The sequence below is a fragment of the Durotheca rogersii genome, assembly GCF_024521655.1.
Source record: "Durotheca rogersii strain YMJ 92031201 chromosome Unknown GGS23scaffold_32, whole genome shotgun sequence".
NCBI classification, from domain to species: Eukaryota; Fungi; Ascomycota; class Sordariomycetes; order Xylariales; family Xylariaceae; genus Durotheca; species Durotheca rogersii.
Window position 1 is genome coordinate 66,122 of NW_026251263.1, and position 25,632 is coordinate 91,753.

Sequence of the window (25,632 nt, forward strand, 5' to 3'; positions counted from 1 at the left end):
GCCGTCGAGAGAGAGATGCTGCCATGGATCAGACCTGGTCTATGGTGGCATCGTAGGGAAGGGACCTGATATATGTAATATTATATGTATAGGCCCCTAGCTTTATGCACTGGCCTGCATGCCCCATCACATCGAGCCATAAGCCCTTCAGACGAGACCGTTCGTATGGCCAGGGCAGATGATACCCTCACACACCCACGCGTCAGGAACAAGCATCGCCTCAGGGCCAGAATTTTAAAGTTTGGTCGAATGCGACGGCTACAAGCTCTACGACTGTAGACGAAGCCAGAGATTCGGCATCTACGGTGGTATCGCGTTGCTAGAGCGTCAAATGGGGGAACTTGCCACGTTCCATGCGTTCGCTTGACCAGGCCTAGTTTCGTAAAACACACACATCCGTGTGGGCTTCGGACCTGATGCGAATGGGGCCTCTCGCAAAACTCGCACAATGCTCGTATAGCATCGTAACGGATTATAATACCCCTCCTCGCCGTTGGCCACTCTCTTGATCGGCCGGGAGGCGTAGCCTACTGACGCCGTGCATTAATTACGTGAAACCCCTATGGTGATCGTCGGCCCGTAGGTATATGGGAATAGGTAGCATGGGATGTGCGGCACATGCGAGATAGCGTGTCGAATCAAGGAGGCAGGATTGGAAATCTCGTCGACTGCGGTGAAAAGACTCGTCACCTATAGGCCCCGAAAGGGGATATAGACGCAATGTGTTTATATAATATCAAGGCAGTTGAATTATGGGCTTAAATACCCAACTTCACCCGCCGTGGTATTGCGGCTGGGTTGCTTTCCGCTCATGCTCGATTCGCTCGTTGCAATCTATTACTGTGATACAGCTATCGCGATCTATTCCCAGTAGCCATAAAGTCTGCTCTCCTTCCGATCGCCCTCAGCGTAACCCTAGCGGTGGCCCAATCCCCCCCGGGTCACCCGTGGATCGCCCCCGGACCGGACGACTATACGGTAGCCAACTACCCGGGGTACTGCGCTGCTGTGTGCTGACGCGCTATTACACAGTCCGAGGACCTTGCCCGATGATGAATACGCTGGCCAACCACGGCTACCTGCCACACGACGGCAGAAATGTCACCGAGCAGGTGGTGGTCAATGCTATGGAGTCGGCGCTGAACTTTGAGGAGCCTCTCGGCTGGTTGATGTTCCGGATGGCTGTCTTCGCTGACCCGGAGCCCAATGCCACGTTCTTCACCCTGTAAGACCATATTGCAACGCACCAGGCGACGACATGTGTCGGTTTCGCCAGTGCCCGTACCAAGTGCTGACTGCTATTCCAATAGCGACCATCTGAACGTCCACAATGTTCTGGAGCACGACGCCAGTCTCAGGTAAGCCTTCGTGTCCGGCACTATCTTAAGCCTACCGTTCCCGCAGGTCTAGACATATAACTTCAACTTTACAGCCGTACGGACGCGGCGTTTGGATACAACCACATCTTCAACCAGACCATCTTCAACCAGACCCGAGTCTACTGGACTGGCGAGATCCTTGACGCGGACATGCTCGCCAACAGCAAGGTTGCCCGCCAGCTGCACTCCAAGGCCTTCAACCCCGACCACACCTTCACGCCCACGATAGAAAACTTCAGCCTCGGGGAGGTCTCCGCGCCCATCGTCGCTTTTGGCGACTTCCCGTCCGTCACTGTCAACCGGACCCTGGTCGAGTATTTCCTCCGTAAGTCCCACCTCCGTCCCGGCCCCCTGCTAATATATCGACGCTCGCCCGTTTACCGAGACTAATCGCGTATCGTAGTAAACGAGCGTCTGCCGACGGAACTTAGCTAGAGTATACGGGACTCGCCCGTAACCTTACTAGACATCTTCACGCTAATGCAGGCTATCCACAACGCGTCCAGCCTCCTCACCGGAACCGAGTCGGCTGCTCCGTCTCGGCGCCAAAACCTTCACGCCGGTATCTTCGCGTGATCTGCATCGTAATTGTCGGTATCAGGTGCTCCCCGGTTTTGAGGAGAGCACAACGGAGAGCCAGAAGAGGGGAGAAAACAAGAGGGTTCCGCAGGCAACGGGTTGTCATGCAGGCTCTTGTATATGTACCGTTCGCAGTTCTGGCAGGATCCCATCGAACCCGAGACTATATCGGCCTAGATTTCAATAATACAGGCTCGTCGAACCCCACATGCGTCTTTCTGTGTCGGCTTAGAGGGTGAAGACACCCGGATAGAGGGACATCCCGTCACGAGCTACGGCTAGCAACCATTCGCTTAGGAAAATCCGCCAAAGAGTGGCCCACTTATAGGGGACGGGGGGAAGGGATCTATTACCTGGCGTGTGAAAACCCCGATTCTGCTCGCACTAATGGACGTGTAAACCCTCGTTTTCTCGTCTTGTCCTGAACACTGTGAGGAGGGTGTTCACATCGTGGTGATGCCAACCCTACTCGCTGCTTGCTATTCCCCCAAACCAGGGGCCCTCTGGGTTTTGACGCCTCCTATTAGCAATATCGCCATTATAACATCTTGCAAGGACACGACACACTTGGCGCAACGCTTCGCACGCGAAAGAGAATTAGACCCTGTAAGTGGTTAGTGCCCCTTAGTGTACTTAACTAATACATGAATACCCAGATTTATGTGAGATCAGTAGGTTATTTAACGAAGGATAGGTTCGATTCCTAACAGCGCTACTTGGTAGTCTTCGCTATTTAGCCCATCTATGTGGATTTAGTTGCTTATCGTGCAGCTGGTCTCGCGGCTTACCTTGCGGCTTACGGCGCAGTGGGTCGGGTGTAATGAGGTGTAAGAGGGTATTGCCAGAACGGGAAATGAGAGCTGGAGGTATAAAAGCGGGTAAATGCTGCTAAAGCCTGTCTTGAGAGCAACAGGAATGCCTCTCTATCCATGAAGCCGGGAACTTTCGAATATCCCGAGGCGGTTCGTTGAAATCCCAATATTATCGTAAAACATCCTCCCAATCGTTCGATCATGGCGCCGACTGTAGTCCTCATCACCGGCACGACGCGAGGCATCGGAAAGGGCCTCCTGGAGCTCTACTTGGCTCGGCCGAGCCACCTCGTCGTCTCCGCCAACCGCGATCCCGACCTCCCCGCATCCCGGGCCCTCTCGGACCTCCCCACGGCCGAAGGCACCTCGCACGTCTTCTTGAGAATAGACGCCAGCCAGCCCGATCACCCGGCCCAGGCCGTAGCGGAGCTCGCGGCGAGGGGGATAGATCACGTCGATATCCTCATCGGCAATGCCGCCGTGGGCCTATGCTGGCCCAAACTGTCCGGGGTCAAGACCGACGACATACAGAAGCACGTAGACGTCAACGTGTACGGCTTCGTGTGGCTCTACCAGGCGTTCTTGCTCGTTATCAAGCGGTACAAGAGGCCTACTTGGGTGACGATCGGCTCCTCTGCGGCATGGCTTACGGTGCGCTTCGTTTCCCTACCCTCTCTCTTGCTCACGCCTTGTTTGCGGGCAATCATACTGACTCGAAGATGCAGTGAGTCGTTGTTTGCAAGTATTGGCACGAGCCGCATCTGCTAAACCGTTGTAGGAACATGATCGAGTACGCAAACGCGGCCTACGGACCGACGAAGCTCGTCGGGCACTACTACACGGGGACGATGCACTGGGAGGAGCCCGGGATTTGCGCCTTTCCCATCGATCCCGGGTGAGATGAGAGATATTAACAGTTGAAATTGCGCGCGTAATTATGCGATTGCTAACCAAGTCGACAGCTGGGTGCAATCGGACCTCGGGAACCGTGCCGCCGGGCTGTTCGGCATAGACGCGGCGCCGATCACGGTCTCGGATAGCGTCAACGGGATCGTCAAGGTCGTCGACGTCGCCGCGAAGGAGACGCACGGCGGGAAGATGTGGGTATATGACGAAAGACAGGTGCCGTGGTAGCTTGACGTGTTTGTATAGGAGCGTTGAGAAGAGAGATTGAATTTGCTCTTGTTGGATCACAGGTAGACTAGGAGGCGGTGGAATAGCCCGAGGTCAACTCGGCTGTGCGCAGAATGCCAAGTTTAGTAACTCAGATAGATGACCGACGAGTAAGTAGAGTGCCGATTAGCGCGCTGAGTGATACCTGTGAGACACGTATCTGAATGCCTCCGTGCCTGGTAATATTCATGTCTAACTATTCTCCGCCCCGACCGTCTAATCTAAGACAAGCGAATCCTTCTGGCGATACAACCGCTGAATGGAGTGCGCGACGAAAGGCGGGGGTAGGGGGGAGGACTTATTCCTCTTATAGACGTACCGGGCCTGCGGTCGCCAGTGTACCAAATTGCGATCGTCAGCCGAAACCGCCCGGATAAAGGAAATGCTCGAATGATCTACCCCGAGAGATCTGACCGAGAACACCGATGCCTCCAATTCTCGAACGCGGGGGCGATCGTATGACCAAAGCCCGCAGGGCCATCTGATCCACTCCCCCCCCCCCTCTGGTCGCCGGGGACCGAGTCGTATATATATATGTATACCTTGTAGCTGAACGACCACCCCTGCGCTGGCGAGTGCGGGATCGCCATAGTCTCCAGACTCGCGGCAGGAGGCGCAAAATATCTAGAGAATACCCCGGCGAAGAATAACGGGGATGGCGTCGCCCGCGTTGAAGCACCAGTACACGGTCCGCACCGGCTCGGTCCAACCTAGCGATGCTATTACATAGGTACGACAATACGTCCTGTGCGGGTAGACCGATTACGGCTACTAGGAGGACACGCAGCAACTGGCGACTAGCTATCAATCTCTATGAACGACGAGACGTCGGTGAACCAGAAGTTCAGCATGCCCTCGAGGCGGTGGCAGCTCCAGCCCTCCTCGCCGCGGTGACCGTGGTCGCCGGCACCGTCCCGCAGCGCCACCTCGACGGCGTACGCGGTGCGGCGGGGGCCGCGCGCGCGCGTCTCGAGGCGGTGGCAGAGGCCCCGCGGCTCTGCGACGCGCGCCGTCGCGTCGACGTGCACGCGGCACTGGCCGAGCGCGCGGCGCGCCCCGCCGCGGTACCGCAGCAGCAGCCCGCGGCAGAAGCGGCCGCCCTCGTCGTAGAACAGCTCGGCTGCGGCCACGCCGGCCAGCGGCGCGCGCGCGAAGTACGCGCCGTCGCCGAGCGGGTGCGCCCGCGGCTCGAGCGCCGCGAACGGCGGCTCTGCCGGCGCGTCGGGGGCGCCGGGCCTCGTCCGGCTCGCCGCTGCTGCCCCCGCCGGCCGCACGCACGCACCGAAGAACGGGATGGGGCGTCCCTGGAGCGGCTCGCTGTAGACGAGGGTGATCGGGGGCCCGGTAACCGCGCGGTTTACCACGTGGTCGCGCGCGGGTCCAGGGAGGTAAGGCCCGATGACGACATCGGGGAGGCCGTGGGCGGCGCCACGCTGGGTGCGGGCGAGGATGGCGGGGCTGCTAGGAGCTGGGGAGCGGCGCACGCCCAGGGCCAGCAGGGGGTCGTGCCGAGGCGCGAGCGGCAGGTAGACCCAGACCATGGTGCGGCGGCGGGCGCGCGAGAAGCGGCGGAAAGCGGGCGTCGCGTCGGGCGCGTGCGGCACGTGCACGTGCACCCCGAAGAGCGCGCCCGCCGAGAAGAAGAAGGTGATGCCCGTGGCGCGGTGGTCCGCGTCGACCGCGAAGAGGCGCGCCGGCGACAGTCCCGTGGCGCCCCGCATGAACGTCTCGCAGCGCGGCATGTCCGGCGGGTTCGGCGTGTTCCAGATGCGCGGTGCCGGCGCCGGCTGGCCGCGTGGCAGCACCAGGCGCAGCAGGCCGTCCTGGGGTATGTAGGTGAGACTCATGCGACGTTAGGTGTTTCGGGGCTGGGTGGGTATTGGCGGAGGGGGTAGGGTGGAGAGAACTGCGGCGCGTACCTTGAACTGGGCCTCGAGCTTGGCGATCGCCTGCTGGTCCTCGACGACGTAGGCGAAGGCGCCGCGGGAGAATACCTCGGGAGACGGGGGCGAGGGGCGCTCAACCCTTCTAATGCCGTCGGAGTCGATGGTCAGTTGCATGGTCGAGCTCGAGAGCGGCGGGCGGCCGGGGTCGCGCCTCTCGAGCTCGCCGCCGCGTTCCCAGAAGAGGATGTCGTCGAGCGACAGCGTAAGGAGGGGGTTCGGCGAGGTGGCCGACACGCGCGCGGCCAGACTGCGCGCCGAGATGGCGCGCCATAGCAAGGCGTGCTCGGAATAGCGCCGGACCATCTCGAGCAGCTCGGTCGGGAGCTCGTACAGCTGCGGCAGGCGGGCGATGTCGGCAATGGCCCTGAGGGAGTCGGCCTCGAGCGTCTCGCTCGCCAGGTAGATAGGGGGGGCGCGGCGCCAAGGGCTCCTCCACGCGGCCACGGTCCAGAGCCGTGCCGAGGCGTCGACGCCCTCGCCGCAGCACTTCCGGAAGACCTCGAAGCAGTCGCAGTGTATGGGCATAAACTGGGGCGAGGCGGCGCACCGCTTGCAATCGGGGAACCGACAGAGCCGAAAGCCGTTGACGCTAGCGACCGAGCGGGCGGCGTCCGGGAAGGGGAACGGCTCGGTCCGTCCCAGGTACGAGCTCGAGTCGTCCTCCTTGCCGAAAACTAGCGCCACGTCAGCATCACTCTCGGAAACGCAGCCCAGCTAGGGCGGCAGGGGGCGCAGGGGGGGCATCGACGCACGTGCTACGACTCGCTCATGTCTGAAGATCATGTCGGTGCAGGCGCCGCATTGTGGATAGAGGGCGAGGTGGTGCATCGTATGGGTAATGGTGAATTAGCTGTTATCTGCAAGATGAAATCCGCAGGATGGTGAATGGCGGGAGGTGAAGGGAGAAACCCCCCTTCCCCCCCCCCTGATGCAGGCGGCGGTGAGAAACGCTGTGTTGTCATTAGGAGACGAGTGAGATCGAGCTGCATGAATTGTCCGTAGGGACCAGGTCAGAGGGCGAGGAGGAGATACACGCGTGTATGTACCCGGTGCGAATACTACCAGCGACACGGTACCGCCCAGTTCATTTCGTAGCTTTCCTCACCGGGCGACGTCTTCTGTCACAGTGCCGTCCCTCGTTGGCTGGTCAACGCTTCTACTTATTCCCTTATTCCTGTTGGTATAAGGTCCTAGGGGTGAAATGAAGCGATTCCCATGAGCGTCATGCGATATTCTCAAGAAAAGTGCGTATAGCGTTGTAATTCTTCTCGCATCGCCATCACCATTAATGCGTCTTATGAGAGGGGAATAGGCGAGTCGTGACCGTTAACATCATAACATCATGGAAACCTAGTAATTTACACATAGAGTCCCTTGCTCCGTCCCTCTCCAGCTAAGTTTTCGGTAAATATCTTTTTTCATCCCGCCTGAGTTTCATTTTGATCATACGCTAAACAGACCCGAGGGAATAATGCCATTCTGCCCTGCTGTCATTCTCACCCGGACCTACATTACCACACTTGTACCTGCTCATAGCGTCACCAAAGCTGGCAAATACAAATTCATCTTTTCCAAATTTCGTGCAATGGATGCCTCTCGCCGTCACAACGTACACACCATAATGGCGCGTGGAGATTGAAGTGGTTTCAGTTCAGGTCTTGCACGAGGCTTTCCACCTCGCATCGCCGTGGGTAATCTTGAGCGCGGCGATCACCCGATCCGCTGCGAGGAAGTCCTCTAACGCGCACGAGCCGTACTCGTCGCTCGCGCAGCCGGCCGGGCCGAGGCCGAAGTTGGCGCCGTTGAGCACGAGCTGGATCCTGCTCTCTTCGCCCCTAGCGCCGCACTCCAGCCGCTTCCAGAGCATGTACGCGGCGAACGGGGTCTGCTCGGCGGACCGCCAGGCCCTCGCGGGGTTGACGGGACCCGTGATCGGGTAGTCAGCATCGGTGGCGAGCCCGAGGGCGGCGATGCCGAGGGCGATGGTCTTGTCGTGGCCGAAGGCGAGCGCGAGGGGCGGGCCGTGGTCGCGCCGCAAGAACGCCGTCGCGTTGCCGACGAGCAGGCTGCCCAGTAGTGGGCCCATGTCGCCGGGCAGGCCGTAGCCAGCGAAGCCGCGCATCCGCAGGTCGTACTCGTACTCATTGTGCAGGATCTCGTCGGGCGCGAACACAGGGCACCAGGGCGACGAGCCGACACCCGACACTGCGGTACCGTACGCGCACGCGTACAGCATCCCGTGGACGTGTGTCGCATTGAAATTGGCGCCCGGGAACGCGGCCGCTAGCAAGCCGTTGACGCGCGCTGCGATCGGCGGCAGGTAGACGACACCCCACTGGTTGACAGGCGCCCGCCCGAACCCCGAGTCCCACGCGTCGCACGTCTCGAAGGGCGTGAGCCAGCTCACCGTTTCGTTGTCTTCGGGGACAGGAACCAGCGTCGCAGCCGAATCACGGCCGTAGTAGCCGTACATGAACCACCGCGCGGACTCGACGACACGGTCCTCGTCGGCCGCTAGCACTTCCGTCTCAGTGTATAGCTCCGGGTACTCCAGACGCAGCGCGACACCGTGGTCGAAGAGCTGCTGCCGGCCGGGTGCCGTGAGGATGTCGCTCGTGAAGGTATTGTTCCACCCTTCGCCCAGGAAGGACCAGCCATCTGGGATCGGCGCGCGGGGGTTCGAAAACAGGTCTCGATTTTTATGAATGTGGCGCTCGAGCTCCTCGATGACTGCGAGCTCATCTGGATGGGGGTGTCGACTACCATGCCGGTGAACAAGAAACAGCTTTGACACAGTGCATCCTGGCGGTGTTCCCTGAGCCAGCGACCCTGGTGTGTTTGGTGGGACGAAGAAAGGGGAGAGGTTCCCTAGGTGCTCGTAGAGTTCGAATTGATCGGGCGCGCACGATGGCCCACCGACAAGAACTCGAGATGCGACGTCGAGTCCCCATAGCCGCAAGGTCAGTACTGCCGCTATTGCCAAACTGACGGCGGATGCGACACGCCATCGCCGGCTCCCATCGCGTCGCCAACGGGGGGTTGCGTGTGTCTCCTCATTCACTTGACGCTCCCGATGTTTAGTATCCATGATCTCGATGTTACCGGACTTGAAGAACCAAGAAGCGACTATCAATATCGATATATCGGGGAAGCAACCATAGCCTTCCAGCCTGATAATCAGTACCACCTCGTTGGGCACCAAATCTAGAAAGGAGGAATCATTCGGGCCTGGTCAACAGGATAGGGCTGGTTAGAAATGTCGCCCGGAACTCGAGCGAGAAGAAATGCGACGACACACGTGGGTTGTCAGATGGGACGGTCGATCGGGCAGGTATTAATTGGTGGCGGGATAGCTGCGACGAGAGGGAAAGGGAGAGGAGAGTCCAAGGGGAGAGGGGGCGAACGCAAAGGCGACATAAAGTAATGTCAGGTATTAACCATTCACAACTCTCGTCCCACCGGGTTCTCATCGGACTCACATCGGACCTCTCGCTGGGCTCTCACCTCGTTCGGGAGGACACGTGACTGTTGAATAGTCCTTGGAGTGGGAAGCCGGGAGGGGGGAAGGAGGGGAAAGGGGGGAAGATCGAAGCCGGGATCGTGATTTGCTCGTTGGTTCGTCCGTCTCGTTGTCCCTTTTAGGTACGCCAAGTCCTCGCTATCTGCACTATACGCGATAATTCATGGATGTGTGCCGGAAAGAGGTGTGAGAGGGTTAGCAGAGAGAAGAGCTCGGCACGGGGAAATGCGTCTTCTAGCTATACTTCCTTGATGGATGCGCCTGGGCTAAGTACATAAGCGGTAAATAGTGTAATATTAGGTATGGCTATTTGCGATAGGGGTAAGTGCTCAAGTCACGACTATAATAAAGCAGTTGGGTAGAATAATACCTACGCGGTCTACCCAATGCCCTGTCCCCTACCTTCATACCTCAGTAGCTCCGCGGCAGCTGCAGGACCTTCTCGCTGATATAGTTCATGATCATCTCCCGGCTCACGGGTGCGATGCGCGGAACGAGGCACTCCCTCAGCCACCTCTCGACGTCGTACTCCATAGCGTAGCCCATGCCGCCGTGCGTCATGACCGCGCGCTCGCACGCGGCGAACGCGGCCTCGGCGGCGAGGTACTTGGCCGTGTTGGCGGCGACACCTACTGCGTCCTGCCGGATGGACGGGTCGGTGCGGCTCGCGTCGTAGAGCCGCGCGGCGTGGTAGGTGGTGAGCTTGGCGGCCTCGAGCTTCATGTACGCGTCGGCGAGCGGGTGCGCGACGCCCTGGTTGGCGCCGATCGGGCGGCCGAAGACGACGCGCTCGCGCGCGTACGCCGCTGCCCGCCCCAGCGCCGCGTATCCGAGCCCGAGCGCCTCGCCCGCCAGCAGGCACCGCTCCGCGTTCATGCCGTGCAGGATGATCTTGAAGCCCTGGCCCTCGGCGCCGACGAGCGCGTCCGCCGGGATGGCGTAGTCGTCGAAGAACACCTCGTTCGCGTCCACCGCCCGACCGCCCATCTTCTTGATCCGCCGCATCTCCAGCCCCGGCGCTTCCTTATCCAGGTCGATGCAGAAGAGCGACAGCCCCTCGCTCGGCTTCGCGACCGCCTCGAGCGGCGTCGTGCGCGCCAGCAAGATCATCTTCCGCGCCACCTGTGCGCACGTAATCCAGATCTTCTGGCCGGTAACGCGGTACGAGCCGTCGGCCTGCTTTGTAGCCATCGTCCGTAAGTGCAGGGTGTCGAGGCCCGTGTTGGGCTCCGTCACGCCGAAGCAGGTCCGCCACCGGCCGGAGATGATGTTGGGGATCGTGCTCTCAAGCTGGGCCTTGGTGCCGAACTTAGCGAGCGGCTGCGTCGCGTAGACGTTGGCGTGGATAGCCTGCGCGCCCGCCATACCGGCGCCCGACTCGGCGATGGTCTGCATCATCATCGCCGCCTCGGAAATGCCGAGCCCGGATCCGCCCAGGTCCTCGGGCAGCGCTATGCCGAGCCAGCCGCCCTCGGCCATGGCGGCGTGAAATTCCCTCGGGTCCTCCTCCTTCACGTCATGCTCCTGCCAATAGGTGTTTGGGAAGCCGGAGCATACGGCGCCGACCGCATCCCTCACCGACAGCTGCGTCTCGGTGAACCCCGTCGTCTCCATGATATCTCGGCGAGGAGTGCTCGAGAATCCACGACGACGTTGCCGCACCCTTAGGGGAACTTGAGTCGGCAAATTCGCCGTCGTACCACCAGCTGCGAGCGTCGCTCGCCACACACGATGCATCGATATTCGCAGCATTTCGACGTGACGAGGCCCGGGTTCTTGACCGTGAACAAAAAGGGAAGATGGTGCTCCAACACCGTTACCGGGGTCGCAACCCCACTACTACTTAGGGATCATGGTGTGCTGCATTAGTGCAGCAGACTTCCAAGGCGCGTGTCTTGGCCATGGCAACGCCAGATGTACTCAGCGTTCACTCATAAACCCAGCAGCTTTTCCCGTGAGGAGAATCTAATTCTTGAATCTTCCGGTATGCTTAAGGTATGAGGAGTTATCGTGGATATGATTAAGAGTGCCCCATTGTAAGAGGAACGTTTGCGGACCAAACAGGAAAATGCTGTCTTAATTAGGGAAGCCAACGAGTTTAAATTACAAGTAGCTGGTCTATGAAAAATCATCAACGAGCTTGTCGAAAAATCAACATTCCCTAGGAATGACCCAGCATTCATTTCCTGGCCGCTTATATGTCCTGGCCCCCCAGTCACGGTTCGATGGCATCTCGTAGGTGTACTATATAGGGCGATAGAAGACAGTTAGTTCCTCAAGCTAACAACATTTCCACTTTTTGTGGTGTAGTCGTATACCTGGTATGGGGGAAGCGTCACATAAATACCAAGCAGCTGGGGTGGGGCTGAAAATACCAAGTTAGAAGTAGAAAGGGGAAAAGCCAGCAACAGCAGCTCCCTGGCTGCCTGCTATGTTGCTCTACGTGAGTAGATAAGGCCTTTATGTGTACCACGCCTGCTGGTTTATAGCGAGTGTCACGGCATTAGCAAGGTCACTCAACAACGGCGCCGATGCTCACGCAAAGGTTTACCGCCTTCTACAAACGAGTATCGTTAACCAGGCTGAACGTGGCCTTGATGCCCAGATGATCCGTTACCCAAGCCCTCTCGAATCCAAGCGCCAGCAACCCATCCTTCTGCTTCTTATCCCCTCCGCCCACCTCAATGTCAGCACCAAACCGCTCAAAACTCTGCAACTTGATTCCGCCACCGAAGAAGTACGCCTTGTCCATCCGCGAGCAACCGAAGCGCTCCCGCAACGCCGCCAGGGCCTGCTGGCCCCACGTAAATCCGTCATCGGCGCCCTCACGGCCGCCGAGCTCGAGATACGTGTCCTTCAGGCCGTTGTCGGCGTGGAGGGCGGCATCGAACGGCTGGATGGCGTTGAAGTCGCCCGTAATGACGGCGCCAGCGTAGCTCTCGTCTGCGTGCAGGTACGTCGCCGCGACACGCATCTGCGAGGGGCGCAGCGGCGGGTCCAAGGCCAGCGACTCGAGGTGCGTGTTGCCTAGCCGCACCTTCTTGGCTGCCACCGCGACGTCGACGAAGAGCGCGTCACGTTCCATCTGTGTCGCCGAGTAGTGGACCCGGAAGCACGAGGCTATCTCCAGGCGGCGGTCGACTAGCGTGACTGTGCCGTACAGACTGGATGCCCATGCGGAGCTGTCCAAATCTGTGATGTAGAATCTATCTCGGACCCACTCCTGTTGGCTAATGGTAATGAGGTCGGAGGGAGTGCATTCTTGGAGGTTGATAACAATGGCTGTGGTCGAAGCTAGCTGGCTCGTGAGTCCCTCAAGGTGAGCCAATGCAGCCTTCATACGTGTCTCGGCGAATGGCAACATGAAATCGATGTTCCAACTATACACAGCTATAGCGGAAATGCTTGAGGACTGCGATTCATCATTGCTGGGAGATGTCAGCGGCTTGAAAAGTTGCCAGACCTCGCTTCCCGAGTCCCAGGAATAATAGGGCTGTGGCCATGGTTCATCAGATTTCCATGGAATGAGTTCTGGTTGCTTCTTCTGTGCTGCGGCCTGCTTGATGGCTTTCTGAAACAGCTCGTCCATGGTTGCCATCGTGTCCTCGGGAGTGTTGCCGAGGGATAAGTGGAAGAGGAGGAGGAGGAAGAAGAAGAGGGGAAGGACACGGCGACGAGCGAGGGAAGGGATGAAAGGGTCACACGTGATCTGTGACACATCGGATAGTGACGGCCCAGTGGATTGGTGAACGCAACCGGACTGGCTGGATCAAACTCATGCCGCTTGAATTCGTTCACGACGACTGCACATGTGCCAAGTAGGTTGATGTTGATTTGGTCCGTAAGCAGTGAGGGGACTTGGGGGCTTAACTAAAGAGATGTGATGCTGACTACATATCAGTCGATATTCGAGGCAGGCTGTGACAGGTAAGTAAGCCCCGGCAAAGTATACCAACCAGTCCCGTAGATCTCGGCTCAACGCTTCTAACCCCAGGTTCCTATGACCTTCACGGAACTATTGCTCATATATGGTACGCGTCTCCCCTAGACCCGGGCACGACTCTGATGGCACGTCTCCAAGGCTCCGCTTACCGCAACCATGTTGTAGGACCGATAATTCACCGCCAAAACAACTGCATGGGGGGCAGCAAATGCTACGCTCCAAACCACCAGACCCTGCCTGACTGGTTTACAGGCGCTCATCCATACCTGTGTCACACGAGGTTGGGGTCTCACACTTGTAATAGCACTATAGACACTAAGTCCTAGTGGTCGAAGCTACACCAACAGCATATAATCAAGTCAACGGTTGTTACCTAGGAATCAATTCGGCTACTGACAGGGAAACCAACGACGGGTTCTGCGTGTTTGTGTTACCTATATCCTTTGAAGGTCGTGATGTGTAGCGCATGCTACCTAACCACCCGCTCCTCCACCTTGCGCTAGAATAGAAAGCTTTCTTGAAAATTCGAGATCTGGTATCTTTTGTTGACCGCAGTAACCGAAAGGAGGCACTGTCTTCGCGGTTGAGAGAAATTGTAAAGACGGTTGAATACCTATACAATATAGAAATCTATACTTTGAATGTATATATTAAACGTGGTGGCTGTTTAATATGACGTGTCAAAGCCTGGGGAGAAATGAGTGACCGTTTACACAACTAATTGTCGGGAAATACAAGGCACGTATTACCCAGTTCCTTCTGTGTTCTCACGGCATCCAAGCACAATATTCATTCCCTGCAACGATTTCTACCTCGGAGATTTCCCCTCAAGCAACTTTCTCAAGAGCCCCCTTCAGAATTTTAGCAACATTCCCATCCCTAGGCCGCAAGCGGATCTTGAAGGGCACAGGCGACCGTCCTGATAGACCGTCGTACTGCTTCAGATCGACGGCGTGTCCTGGTGCGGTTTCCATGTGAAAGGACCATAGCATGCGCGAGATGGCTAGCCAGATCTCGCGCTCCGCGACGCAGATTGCCGGGCAGATGCGCCGGCCGGCGCCGAACATCCAGTGATCGTGCTGGTTGGCGTCGGCCAAGTTGGAGCTTTGTGCGGACGTGAGGGTGTCATTTAGGTAGCGACTAGGCTATAAGACGAGTTAGAATAGAAGCAGACGGTATTGTGCAATAGCAATATAATAATTACTTACGTTGAACTTGTCTGGTTCTGGGAATCGCACCTCGTCGTGGTGTATAGTCCATGTATTTAGGACCAGGACCGTGTCCTTAGGGATCAGCTGTCCTTTATATACGAGATCCTCGGATGTTGCGTGCGGCGTTCCTAGCCAGAACGGATTGTAGCACCGCTCAACTTCCTTAATCACCGCACGGCAGTATAGGAGGTGCTGTTCATCCTTAATATCGGGCAGGCGGTCTCTACCCACAACACTGTCTAGCTCCTCTTGGGCGCGTTGCTGGATTTCGGGGTATGACGGGATGAGTGCTTGAAACCACTGCATAATAGATGCCGTCTGTTGATTACATTAGCTCTAGTTGTCCGCACGAGTGCTCCTTACTCGTACCGTCTCAACGCCGCCAATCATAAAAGCTGATGTAATCATGGCCATGTCCAGATCATCCAGCTCCTCTTCTTCACGGATCCTGAGCAATGTGCTTGCTAGACAGTCCGGAACCTCCTTTCCGAGGCTCATACACTGGTTGATTCTTTCAATCATACCTCCATACGTCTCAACCAGGTCGTGGTGTAGCTTTTGGCCACGCGAGCGAACCTCGGAGGGGAAGTATTCTAGTAGTGGCAGAAAATCGATCAGGTTGGATACTGGTCCTGTACAATTCCTATGAAACAAAACGATAAGTTGGATCCTAATTCCATGTTCAACATTACTACATGAATTCTCGACCCAGTCGTAGAGCTGTCGATACGAGTGGATCCTGTACCGAGGCCGTTCTTACACCAAACACAATGCTCAACATGTTGTTGAGTGAGCAGCGGCCAGCAAAGGACTGAGGATTAACCAGCGCGGCACCACTTTGGCTTGCTTCCAGGAGGCAGTTGACCATGTCGGTGGCCTCCCTGTCAAAGACGGAAGTAAACTTGTCAACGGCCTTTTGGTGCAGCCAAGCATTCGCGATACGACGATGTCTTCGCCTGGGGAAACTTTCTCTCAGTCTTTCTACACGGTTTTGAGGGCTCGCAGCTATGGCTTACCATGTATCATTATATGGGGTCGCAGTGATGCCCCGCCCGGCAAATATCGTCTGGCTCTTAATGTACATGTCTTTGCGAGAGGAGCAAATAGCACCGTTCGACACCATAAGGTCTTTGGCAACATCGGGGCTGGAAATGACGATAACGAGCTGTTTGCCAAGCCAGACTGAGTACAGGGAACCAAATCGTTTAGCCCATTTGTCGAGCGTGAGTTCAGGATAGTGACTTAGAAACAGAAAAGATCCTGAAAAGAATTCTCTTAGTCATGACTTTTTTCGCCTGGAGCTAGCTTGAAATTGGGTGTCTTACCGATTATTGGGAGACCCTTTGGTCCTTTGGGGATTTTATAGTTCGACTTGTCGGTTTGGTAACTCCGGAACAGAAAGTGGGATGACAACAATAGAACGCCGGCGACAACGAGTCCTGTTAACGTGGTAGTCGTGTACCGAGAGCCAGGATCATAGCCATCTTTTGTTGTATTAATTGTCGAGACAAACGGGATGCCTTCAAAGTCGGCCATTATACACTATGTGATGAATGGGCGATGACGCTTTCGAGTTGGTTTGCCTCTTTAATGGCTACGGATGGGTGATTTTATATATGGCTATTGAAGAGGAACAGCGTGCCCACGCTGTTAAGGGGGACAGATGGAAAACAGCATAGCTGACTAAGATAAGAAAGAAGGAGACATCGTCACGAGGATGGGCATTTTAATCAAAGGCCAATAGGGAGAAGACAGGAAGGCCTCAGACGAATCCTGAAATAACAACAATGATTGTAATAGGTGGATGGTGATGGTAAGCTGCAACCGTATCCCGAACCCGATCAACCCTGATCTTCTACGAGCGTGCCAGTTCAACCAAAGGCAACAGGAAAAGGCAGGGAAGCCTCGGATAATAGGAACTGCAATAGAGCTGTAACTGTAACCCGGCCTAATCAACCTAGACCTGATTAACACCTTGATCAACTGAAACCGGGCTAGTTCAATTAAGGGCCAGCAGGAAAAGGCAGGAAGATAGGACCCAGGAACAGGAACTGCAACGGGTAAAACGAAACAAGCGCAGGTCTAAGGGAAATAAAAGAAACAATCTCACACGATGTAACGTAATCTCCGTGCTTCTTGTCCGCGTCTGTCTGCCGATCCTTTCTATTTGATAAACCTGATCCTGTAAACTGCCTTTATATATACGATTCAATGCCCGCTTCCAATGCCTGTCTTTCTGTCCGTTTCTTTTCGTCCGATAGCTATATCGGGCTTCCCTTGGCCTTGGATCTCTCCCTTGTACGTGGCTTCCTATGGCCATATATCGGTAAGGGCAATGATTAGGGTCTCAGGGTAAAGCAATTAACACAATTCCCGTACTATGTCCTGCTCCTATGTGTCTGGGCTCTTTTGTTTAATATTTATTTAACTCTTATATCGCCGTATCGTTCGTGTAGGTCTTGTTGCTGATCGATGCACCCCTGATCAGGTGCATGAGGTATAAGGTCCGTCGGTAATCTCGGCATGAAATAAAGCATCGTAGCGGCTCTGGTGGGAGAAACCTGCCCAGGTGCCGACTAGGTCGAGAAGGCAACCGAGAAACTAGAACAGGTAATCCTCCTGAACCAGCGGACAGGCCGCCTAGCCTCTCATGCTGATCTTTCGTTAAGCTTCTCATTACGTAGCCTTCGAATCTTTCTCACATCTTCTCTTATCATGGCCTATCCATTCCCTCTTCTCGTATCCTAATGCCTATTTAGGTACTTGAAACGCCGCCAATTCAGTATGAAGTTGGCAGAGCCTCAACCGTAGAATGGCGGACATACTGCACGCTTGTCGATCCCAACCACTGCTACTTGATATTTGTACGCCCGAGTAGCAATTTCGGAGATCGGGACTGACAAGGGACTGGTACGCGATAGTCCACGACCTTAGCCTTATCCTCTCGTATAGCCATACCAGACTTGGGTTCCTAAGTATAACACATGACAAAGTAGCTGGGGGGTTCCCTTTGTTATACGGGGATGGAATCCTGCGCTAATAAATCAGGCTATATAGGTTAGGAGGATAATATCGGGCATTAAGGCCGTTACCTCGGCGACTTACTAAGGAAAGTCCTAAATAAGCTTCGGATAGCTTCGGTATTAAGGTACAAAGGTACAAAGGTACATAGGTACTTCCGGGTTATATTAGGACGAGAAGGAAACGTAGAACTTGGAAAAGAATAAGGACCTAAGAGACCCCTTATAGAATTATTAATTAAATTAAACCTATTTTAAATATATTCCTTTATTATAAATAATTCTATATTATTCTTATCTTTATAACTTTATTATAAGTTAGTAATAAAAAAAGCCTACGCTTAAGCCGGCGTCGTACGCTAAAGCCGCTACCCCGGTATTATTATTACCGGATTAACCTCGACCCTTTACTAAAGAGCCGTAAGCTTTCCTATTCCCGCGACTAGCCGCTTCGGAGGTAGCGCCGATCTCTATAGCGGAGATAGCCTAAATAATAGCTACGATTAATAAACTAAAGGCCGTAATAGCGGAATTAAAGGCAAAGGACGCCGAACGAACTACTCTAGCGCCTTAGCCGGAGTTAATCCCCGAACTAATTAATAAATCCCTCGTCGTATATTAACCCTAGGAATATAAGGTAGTTATAACGGATACTCCGGAAATCGCGAACTTAGGAGTAGTTATACGTAATCTTTCGTAATAGATCGTAGATTTATATAAGTAAATAAAATAAGCGTATTAAAGCCTAGTAATATTAACTAATTAAGTCGACGTAAGATACCGATAAAATACGATTTTAAAGGAGTAATACGAATAACTACGATAGCTTTATTAAACCGTTATAGTAATATAAGCTACCGGTATCCGAACTACGAAAATATAGATCTACGAGTTTTAGAAATAGGTCGTAGAGTAGAATACCTACTTCGCTTAAAACGTATAGAAAACCGTAGCTAAGTTTACCCGGTAGGATAAAGTACGAACGGCCGTAATAAATTAATTCCGAAACGCCGTATTATAAAATTAACGAGCCTTAACCTAGTTACGCGAGGAATATAATAAATTAGTAACGGACGTTAGTTCCTAAGCTACGTAAAAGGATAGATAAATTAACGAAATCCTCGGTAGGAAATACCTTATTCCCGGGGCTATAGAGGAAAAAACCTAGCTAATTAAGGACGACCTTAAGGCTTACGCGATTAATTTAATTAAGGAATATTAATAACGACGATTAAGTAATAAGTTAACGGATATTAAGTTTATTATCGTAAGAGCTAACTAAAGGGTAAGAACGCTTATTCCCGCGCCGGGCGTCCGTATTACGATAGCGTCTACCGGAAGATATATTAATAGCAAGGCTAAAATAAGGGAAATTATCTCCGACGGCGTATTCTAAAACGCCGCGGCTAAACGTACCGCCGCGCGCGTAAGAGCCCGTTTTTAGGACGCCGCGGTAGGCGCCTTTATATTAGGAGAAGCCGGGTAAGGACTACCGTAACCGCTACGGATCCCGCGGAATGCCTTAAGGGACCTAGGGAATTCCGACGACTCGGATAACTTAAAATCCGGGGACCTATAGAGGCCGTAACGCCCGCCCGGCGTACCTAAAGAATTATAGAAGCCTCTCGACCCGGCCGAGAAACGTATAGTTAGGACTTAAACTAAAGCTATAAATAATCGACGAAGTATTACGGTAACGACTAACTTAGTATACCTTATTAAGCCTACGGCTTATAACGGTAAGGACTTAGCTAAGTTCCGATTATAATAAATTAAGGTTAAATTCTACCTCGAAACTTATAAAGAAAGCTTTACCCGGGACGTTTAAAAGATTAATTAAGTAAGATCGATACTTACCGAAAAGGCCTAGCTTTAGTATTAATAACGATTAACCTAGGTAAAAAGGTTAATAATCGTCGATACTTAAACGGGATACTTTTAAGTACTTTAAGAACGGTTTAAAGATCCCGTTAAACGATATCGTAACTTTAAGAAGATATAGGAACTAAAGTATTAAGGAAATATCTCCTAATACCTTACCGAGCTTATAAACCTTAACGATATCGTTTAATAATCCGGAATTACTTTCTGAAATTATATCGCCCGTATCTTATCCGACGAAATAATTAAGTTAGTTTACTTACGACTAGGTAGTATCCTCGAAAGCGATAAAGCCTTCCTTAAAATAATTAAGGAAGCCGGCTAAATCTACGAAAATATAATAGCTAACCTAGGGATTTCGGGAAAAGGAGGGTCCGCTTCGTAAAAGGAGCATACGAAAGCGGATTAGTAATAGCGGTAACCCGTAAAAGAAACTCGCTTCCGCTTAAGCTAACCGGTAAACGAACGTAAGGGAAAAAATAATAAGAAACCCGTACCGGCTAAGGACTTACGATAAGTAGGTAATAAAGAAGCTTTAACTAGGATTAACTAAGCCGCTATCGATTAATAAAAGAAGGATAAGAAGGCTTACTAGAGATACGGAAGGGATAATTATTAAACTTTAGTTTACTTCGTAAAAAAGGACCTAGAAGGACGGGACTTACCGGTATTACCTAAGAAAGTCTTATCGGGAAAAAAAGGAAGGAAGGAGTCCGAATAACTACTTAATAAAAGGGCTAGGATCGATATTATTATATAATAGGAGGAAATCCTTTCCCGTATTATAGAGCTATCCGATTCCGATAAAGAACGGGATTTTTAAATGTCTTCCCGTAAGCGTTAATAGGAGAAAAAGGCGAGAAAGATAACGTAAAGATTACGGCTATTAAACGGCCCGGAACGTTAGAAGTAACGAAAGCGGTACTAATAGCAAAGAAATTATAAATCCTCTAGCGTAACCTAGACGAGCTAAGGTTAAATAAACGGCTTATTTATACGATGTAAATAAAATATTAAGGAAAGTGTCACGGTTTTAAGAGCTGTTCGCTAGGTAAAAGCCGTATGTTAATGAACTAAAGCTAGACGAGAAGAAAAAGGAAGAAAAGGTACGCCGTATAGGCCGCACCTACAACAGCTAGCCTTATCCTCCGTAGGTGCTGGTCACGTGCTAAGCCCTGGCACTAGCCAGGGCCCTACTATAGGCATAGCCCATTACATAAGGTCCCCTCCCGGAAAAAAAAAAAAGTACGCCCTGCCGCCCTTTTCTTCGGCGTCTAGCCCTGACAACCTAACCCGTTTTCCTCCGCGCGCCTTAGGATGCGTGCCGCATCCTTAGGTGCTGCCTCCGTCCCCCGGGGTGCGCTAATCGCTCCCCGGGTTACTGCCTCCGCCTCCCAGGGTGCTGGTATACCCCTGGGCCTCCTCCTCCGCCGTTTCCTTCCCGGGGCCTTTCGTCTCCCGGGGTACTGCACCGGGCGCCTCTGGCCCCCCGGCGCTCTTCCCCCGGGTCCTACTCTTCCCCGGGATCTCTTCCGTAGGTCTCCGGGGTTTCTTCGCTTACCGGGTGCGCTTTCCCGGTAGCTACTCCCCCCCGAGAGCCCCTCCTCCTTCGCCGTTTCCCGGGTTGCGTTATCCGCTTCCCGGGCTGCTGTCTTCGTTCCCCGGGGTGCTGCTATTCCCCGGGGCTGGTCCCGATCCTCCTGTTGAACCGTGGAGCTCTAAAGCCCCGCGTACGAAGTCGCGCATAGGCGCCTACTAGGTCCAGCCTAGCTCCCGTAGCTACGGGATCGTCGGTCCGTCTACCGCCGTTTAAAGACCCTCGTCTATCTTCCGCTAGCGGAGCTAAGGGCTCCGCCTAAGAGCGTGCTAAGGCGCGCTCTCCCGTCTGCTATCGTTTAAAGGCCAGGGGCCTATCCTTCCGTTTAAAGGCCAGGGGCCTATCCGTACTACTAGCGGAGCCGCGAGGCTCCGCCGGAGGGCGTGCTAAGGTACGCCGTCCCTGCTCGTTTAAAGACCATCGTCTATCTTCCGCTGGAAGACGTATTAGGATACGCCGTCCGACTCGTTTAAAGACCATCGTCTATCTTCCGCTAGAAGACGTATTAGGATACGCCGTCCGACTCGTTTAAAGACCATCGTCTATCGTCCGCTGGCGGAGCTAAGGGCTCCGCCTAAGGGCGTACTAGGGCGCGCCCTCCCGTCTACTGCTAGCGCCGCTGGCGCTCTTGTCGAAGTGCTGTTATCCTAGCCGAAACCTTAATGTATTTCCTGCTATTCTAACGCCGTTCCTTCCTTATATTACGCCTCGGGCGTTCTTAACTCGTCGACGAGCGCTATGCTCTAGCGCTCTACCATCTTTCTCCGGAAAAAAATTTTCCGCCGTTTTCAGCCGTAAATTTCGTCGATTTCGTCGTTCATTTATCTCGAAATTACCGTCTGAACTACGTTTTCTCGGGGTCTATTGGTCGTTTTCTTCGGTTATCTTATGTCGGTCCTCGTTCGTGGTAGCTACCGGCGCGTATGTCTAAGACTGACACCGCCTTTCCAACTACTGACTTAGCCGGCGTAAACGCTGGCATCGCCTTTCCCACTGCTAATCCCGCGTGCTAAGATACTATCTCGTCGGTCCTCTTCGTAGGAGCCGCCGGTGCGTATGTCCAAAAGCTGACACCGCCTTTCCGACTGCTGACTTTGCTAGCTACCGCTTCCTTTGGTGCTACATCGCCGTTCCTATTGCTGATTCCGCTCGCTAAGATGCTACTGCTTCCGTAAAACGATAAAAGAAGGTTGGTCTAGCTTTTTGTCACGGTTTTAAGAGCTATTCGCTAGGTAAAAGCCGTATGTTGATAAACTAAAGCTAGACGAGGAGAAAAAGGAAGAAAAGGTACGCCGTATAGGCCGCACCTGCAACAGCTGGCCTTATCCTCCGTGGGTGCTGGTCACGTGCTAAGCCCTGGCACTAGCCAGGGCCCTACTATGGGCATAGCCCATTACAGAAAGGAATACCTTTTACGAGTCCTTCTAAATACCGGTAATAAGGTACCTTTAATTAACGCCGCTAAAGTCGAATAATTACGCCTTTTTATTAACTAACGCTCCAAGGCTAGAACCTTAGTAGGATTCGACGGCTCGGAAATCTTATTAAGAGGACTTTAGTATATAAACGAAATAAAGCTCCGTAGCTACGAATATATCTACCGTATCGCTTAGGAAGTTAATAAATTAAACGTAGAAGTCGATACTATCTTACCCTAATAGTAAATAGAAGAATATCCCCCTTAAGGATTATTTACGGACGGACGGCTATACTTTAACTCGCTACGGTACTAGAGTTATCGCTTACGGCTAGCTTACGTAAGGATAGTACGAAAAGTAGAAGCTCTAGTATAAGTACCGGAATAATTTCGCGACTTCGTTCTTATTATAACTAAGGAAGCCGGGTAACGATTCCCGGATCGGTAACCGTAGGACTACGTTATTAAGCTCCGACCGGGAACTATTCTTCCGTAGGAACTTTTATACGCTATAAGCGAACGATAGCTAGACGCCCTAAAACCTTAGCTCGACGAAATAATAGCCATAGGAAGAATCCGAAAATCTAAGGCCCCCTGCGGCGTATTTATAATATTTATAAAGAAAAAGAACCTAGGCGTCTTAAGACCGATAGCGGACTACCGGGGGCTAAATAAAATTATAATATCCGTTTAATATCCGATTCCGCTAATTAACGAATTATAGAACCTATTTTAAACGGCGCGGTAGTTTATTAAGATTAATTTAAAATCTAGGTTCCATATAGTACGGATTAAGGAAGGCGATAAATGAAAAACCGCCTTTAGAACGCGCTACGGGTTATACGAATATATAGTTATATCCATGGGATTAATTAACGCTCCTGTTATCTTCTAAGCTATAATAAACCATATCTTCCGCGACCTCTTAGACGCCGGGGTTATCGCTTACCTAAATAATGTCTTAATCTATATTAATACGCTAGAGAAATATAATAAATTAATTAAAGAAGTCTTAAAACGGCTTATAGAAAATCATTTAGCGGTAGCCCTAAAGAAATATACTTAGCGAACGTAAGAAGTAGAATTCTTAGGATATAATATTAGCCCTAGGGGTATTACTATATCTAAAGATAAAGTAAAAGCTATCCTTAATTAGCGTATCCTAGCTACGCTTAAAGACTTATAAAGCTTTATTAGGTTCGTTAACTTTTACCGTAAATTTATACGTAATTTCTCGGGCATAGCTAGGCTAATTATTAACGCTAATAAAGGAGACCGTAAGCTATGAAAATAGGAAATCGAAATAAAGAAAGCCTTCTAGGAATTAAAAGAAACCTTTACGAAGGCCTTAGTACTTATATATTTCGATCCTAACCGAGTCTTAATTATCGAAGCCGACGCCTTAGATTTCGTTATTTCTACGGTCCTTTTATAAAAGGATAATAAAAGGAGACTAAAACTAGTAGCCTTTTTCTTACGACGACTTATCCTAGCGGAAATAAATTATAAAATATATAATAAGGAGCTATTAGTAATCGTCGACGTATTCGAGAAGTAGCGATATTATTTCGAAGGTACTTAGCATTAAATAAAAATATATTCCGATTATTAGAACCTAACGTACTTTATTACGATAAAAGTACTAAATCGACGCTAAGTCCGCTAGGCCTAATAGCTCTCCTCGTATTACTTTATAATATATTATCGCCTAGGGAAATAAAATAAAAAGGCCGATATTTTATTTAGATTATTATAATATCGCCTTAAAAAAGGAGGAGCTAAGGACTAGCCGATAGCGACGGTTCTATAGGAAAAGCATTTTTTAAAAAATTTAGGCTTACCTACGGTAATATTCTCTAGCGTACGACTAAGTAATATCCTAATACCTACTTGGACCCTAGAGTTCGTTAAATAGGTTAAGACGGTAACTATATAGGACCCGGAGTACTAGGCTTAGTTAGTTAAATTACTCGGTAAGGAGATAAAGCTCTAGGAGGGCCTTTTTTATCGGCGAAATCGTTTTTAGATACCTAAGGACCTATAATAGGAAGTAATTAAATCGGAATACGATACTAAAGTAGCGGGGTATATAGGTATAAATAAAACCATAGAACTTATTATTCGTAACTTTTAATAGCCTAACCTAGAAGTAATAATTAAGGAATTCGTTAGAGGATACCGCGAGTACTAATAAAATAAGGTATCCCGATATACCCCGTTCGGATTACTATAGCTTATAAAACTATATTATCGACTATGGTAAACGATTACGATAGACTTTATTACGGACTTATTAATATCTAACGGCTACGATTTTATTTAGGTTATTATAAACCCTTTTATTAAGATAACGTACTTTATCCCGCTAAAAAAGGACGGTAAAAAGGCTAAAGACTTAATACCTATCTTTATACGTAGTTATTAACGGCTATATAGGATCCCTTTAGATATTATTTCCGACCGAGACTTACGATTTACCTCCTATATATAAAAGGGCGTCTTAAAGCTTCTCGGCGTTAAGCCTAGAATAAGTACCGCCTTCTATCCCTAAACGGATAAATAAACGAAAAGACTTAACTAAATCTTAAAAGCATACCTACGCGCCTTTATAAACTACGAAATAAGCGACTAGGAAAGCTTACTATTTACCGCCGAATTTACCTATAATAATACCGCTTTAATAACTACCGGTATATTATTCTTCTACGCTAATTATAAGTAATACCTAGTAGTATATAACCCCCCGTTAGGTACTCCTAAGAATCTAAGAAGTAACTTTTATACTTACTAAATAACTCGGGTATATAACGAGGCTAAGTAGCATTTAGAAAAAGTACGGTAGCGGATAAAAGAATAGGTAGATAAATACCGAAAAAAGGAACCCCTTCTAAAAGTCGGATAACTCGTTATACTAAATACCTATAATATTAAAATTAAGCGCCTTATAAAAAAAATAGATAAGAAAATGCTCGGTTCCTTTAAGATCTAAAAGGTCGTTTTCCTTACCGTAGTAATTCTAATACTCCCGAAAGGCTAGCGGATTTATAGTACCTTTTACGTATTCCTTATCGAATCCTATCGCGCTAGTAATTAGGAATTACCTAACCCTAACTAGGTCCTACGGGAAATAATCCCGATCGAGGCAGAAGATTAT

The 25,632-nt window shown here is 51.7% G+C and overlaps 7 protein-coding genes across 7 annotated transcripts; 2 read left to right on the top strand and 5 right to left on the bottom strand.

Moving 5' to 3' along the window:
* Positions 1-1,052: 1,052 nt before the first annotated feature.
* Positions 1,053-1,955, top strand: GGS23DRAFT_607489 (Cloroperoxidase; the record flags this gene model as incomplete). The annotated part of the gene is made up of 4 exons (XM_051520059.1): positions 1,053-1,225; positions 1,311-1,358; positions 1,433-1,708; positions 1,817-1,955. The coding sequence occupies 4 exons, from the start codon at positions 1,053-1,055 to the stop codon at positions 1,953-1,955; spliced, it is 636 nt and encodes a 211-aa protein (XP_051368135.1).
* Positions 1,956-2,971: 1,016 nt separating this feature from the next.
* On the top strand, positions 2,972-4,489 carry GGS23DRAFT_616067 (NAD(P)-binding protein; the record flags this gene model as incomplete). Its single annotated transcript, XM_051520758.1, has 3 exons — positions 2,972-3,421; positions 3,562-3,665; positions 3,733-4,489. 3 exons carry the CDS (start codon positions 2,972-2,974, stop codon positions 3,902-3,904), a joined length of 726 nt encoding a protein of 241 aa, XP_051368136.1. The 3' UTR covers positions 3,905-4,489.
* Positions 4,490-6,823, bottom strand: GGS23DRAFT_616071 (uncharacterized protein). Its single transcript, XM_051520760.1, has 3 exons — positions 6,642-6,823; positions 5,863-6,563; positions 4,490-5,766 (listed from the first exon to the last, which is right to left on the bottom strand). Exons 1-3 carry the CDS (start codon positions 6,715-6,717, stop codon positions 4,741-4,743), a joined length of 1,803 nt encoding a protein of 600 aa, XP_051368137.1. The 5' UTR covers positions 6,718-6,823; the 3' UTR covers positions 4,490-4,740.
* A 298-nt stretch (positions 6,824-7,121) lies between these two features.
* On the bottom strand, positions 7,122-9,460 carry GGS23DRAFT_585373 (phosphoglycerate mutase-like protein). The gene has a single exon (XM_051517373.1). It carries the CDS (start codon positions 8,975-8,977, stop codon positions 7,541-7,543), a length of 1,437 nt encoding a protein of 478 aa, XP_051368138.1. The 5' UTR covers positions 8,978-9,460; the 3' UTR covers positions 7,122-7,540.
* Positions 9,461-9,684: 224 nt separating this feature from the next.
* GGS23DRAFT_585374 (acyl-CoA dehydrogenase/oxidase) lies at positions 9,685-11,548 on the bottom strand. The gene has a single exon (XM_051517374.1). The coding sequence runs from the start codon at positions 11,159-11,161 to the stop codon at positions 9,821-9,823; it is 1,341 nt and encodes a 446-aa protein (XP_051368139.1). The 5' UTR covers positions 11,162-11,548; the 3' UTR covers positions 9,685-9,820.
* On the bottom strand, positions 11,526-13,098 carry GGS23DRAFT_585375 (endonuclease/exonuclease/phosphatase family protein). Its single transcript, XM_051517375.1, has 2 exons — positions 11,720-13,098; positions 11,526-11,644 (listed from the first exon to the last, which is right to left on the bottom strand). Exon 1 carries the CDS (start codon positions 13,005-13,007, stop codon positions 11,967-11,969), a length of 1,041 nt encoding a protein of 346 aa, XP_051368140.1. The 5' UTR covers positions 13,008-13,098; the 3' UTR covers positions 11,526-11,644; positions 11,720-11,966.
* Positions 13,099-14,179: 1,081 nt separating this feature from the next.
* GGS23DRAFT_616073 (cytochrome P450) lies at positions 14,180-16,099 on the bottom strand (the record flags this gene model as incomplete). Its single annotated transcript, XM_051520761.1, has 6 exons — positions 14,180-14,497; positions 14,561-14,881; positions 14,933-15,206; positions 15,259-15,519; positions 15,580-15,823; positions 15,889-16,099. 6 exons carry the CDS (start codon positions 16,097-16,099, stop codon positions 14,180-14,182), a joined length of 1,629 nt encoding a protein of 542 aa, XP_051368141.1.
* Between the last annotated feature and the right edge of the window lie 9,533 nt (positions 16,100-25,632).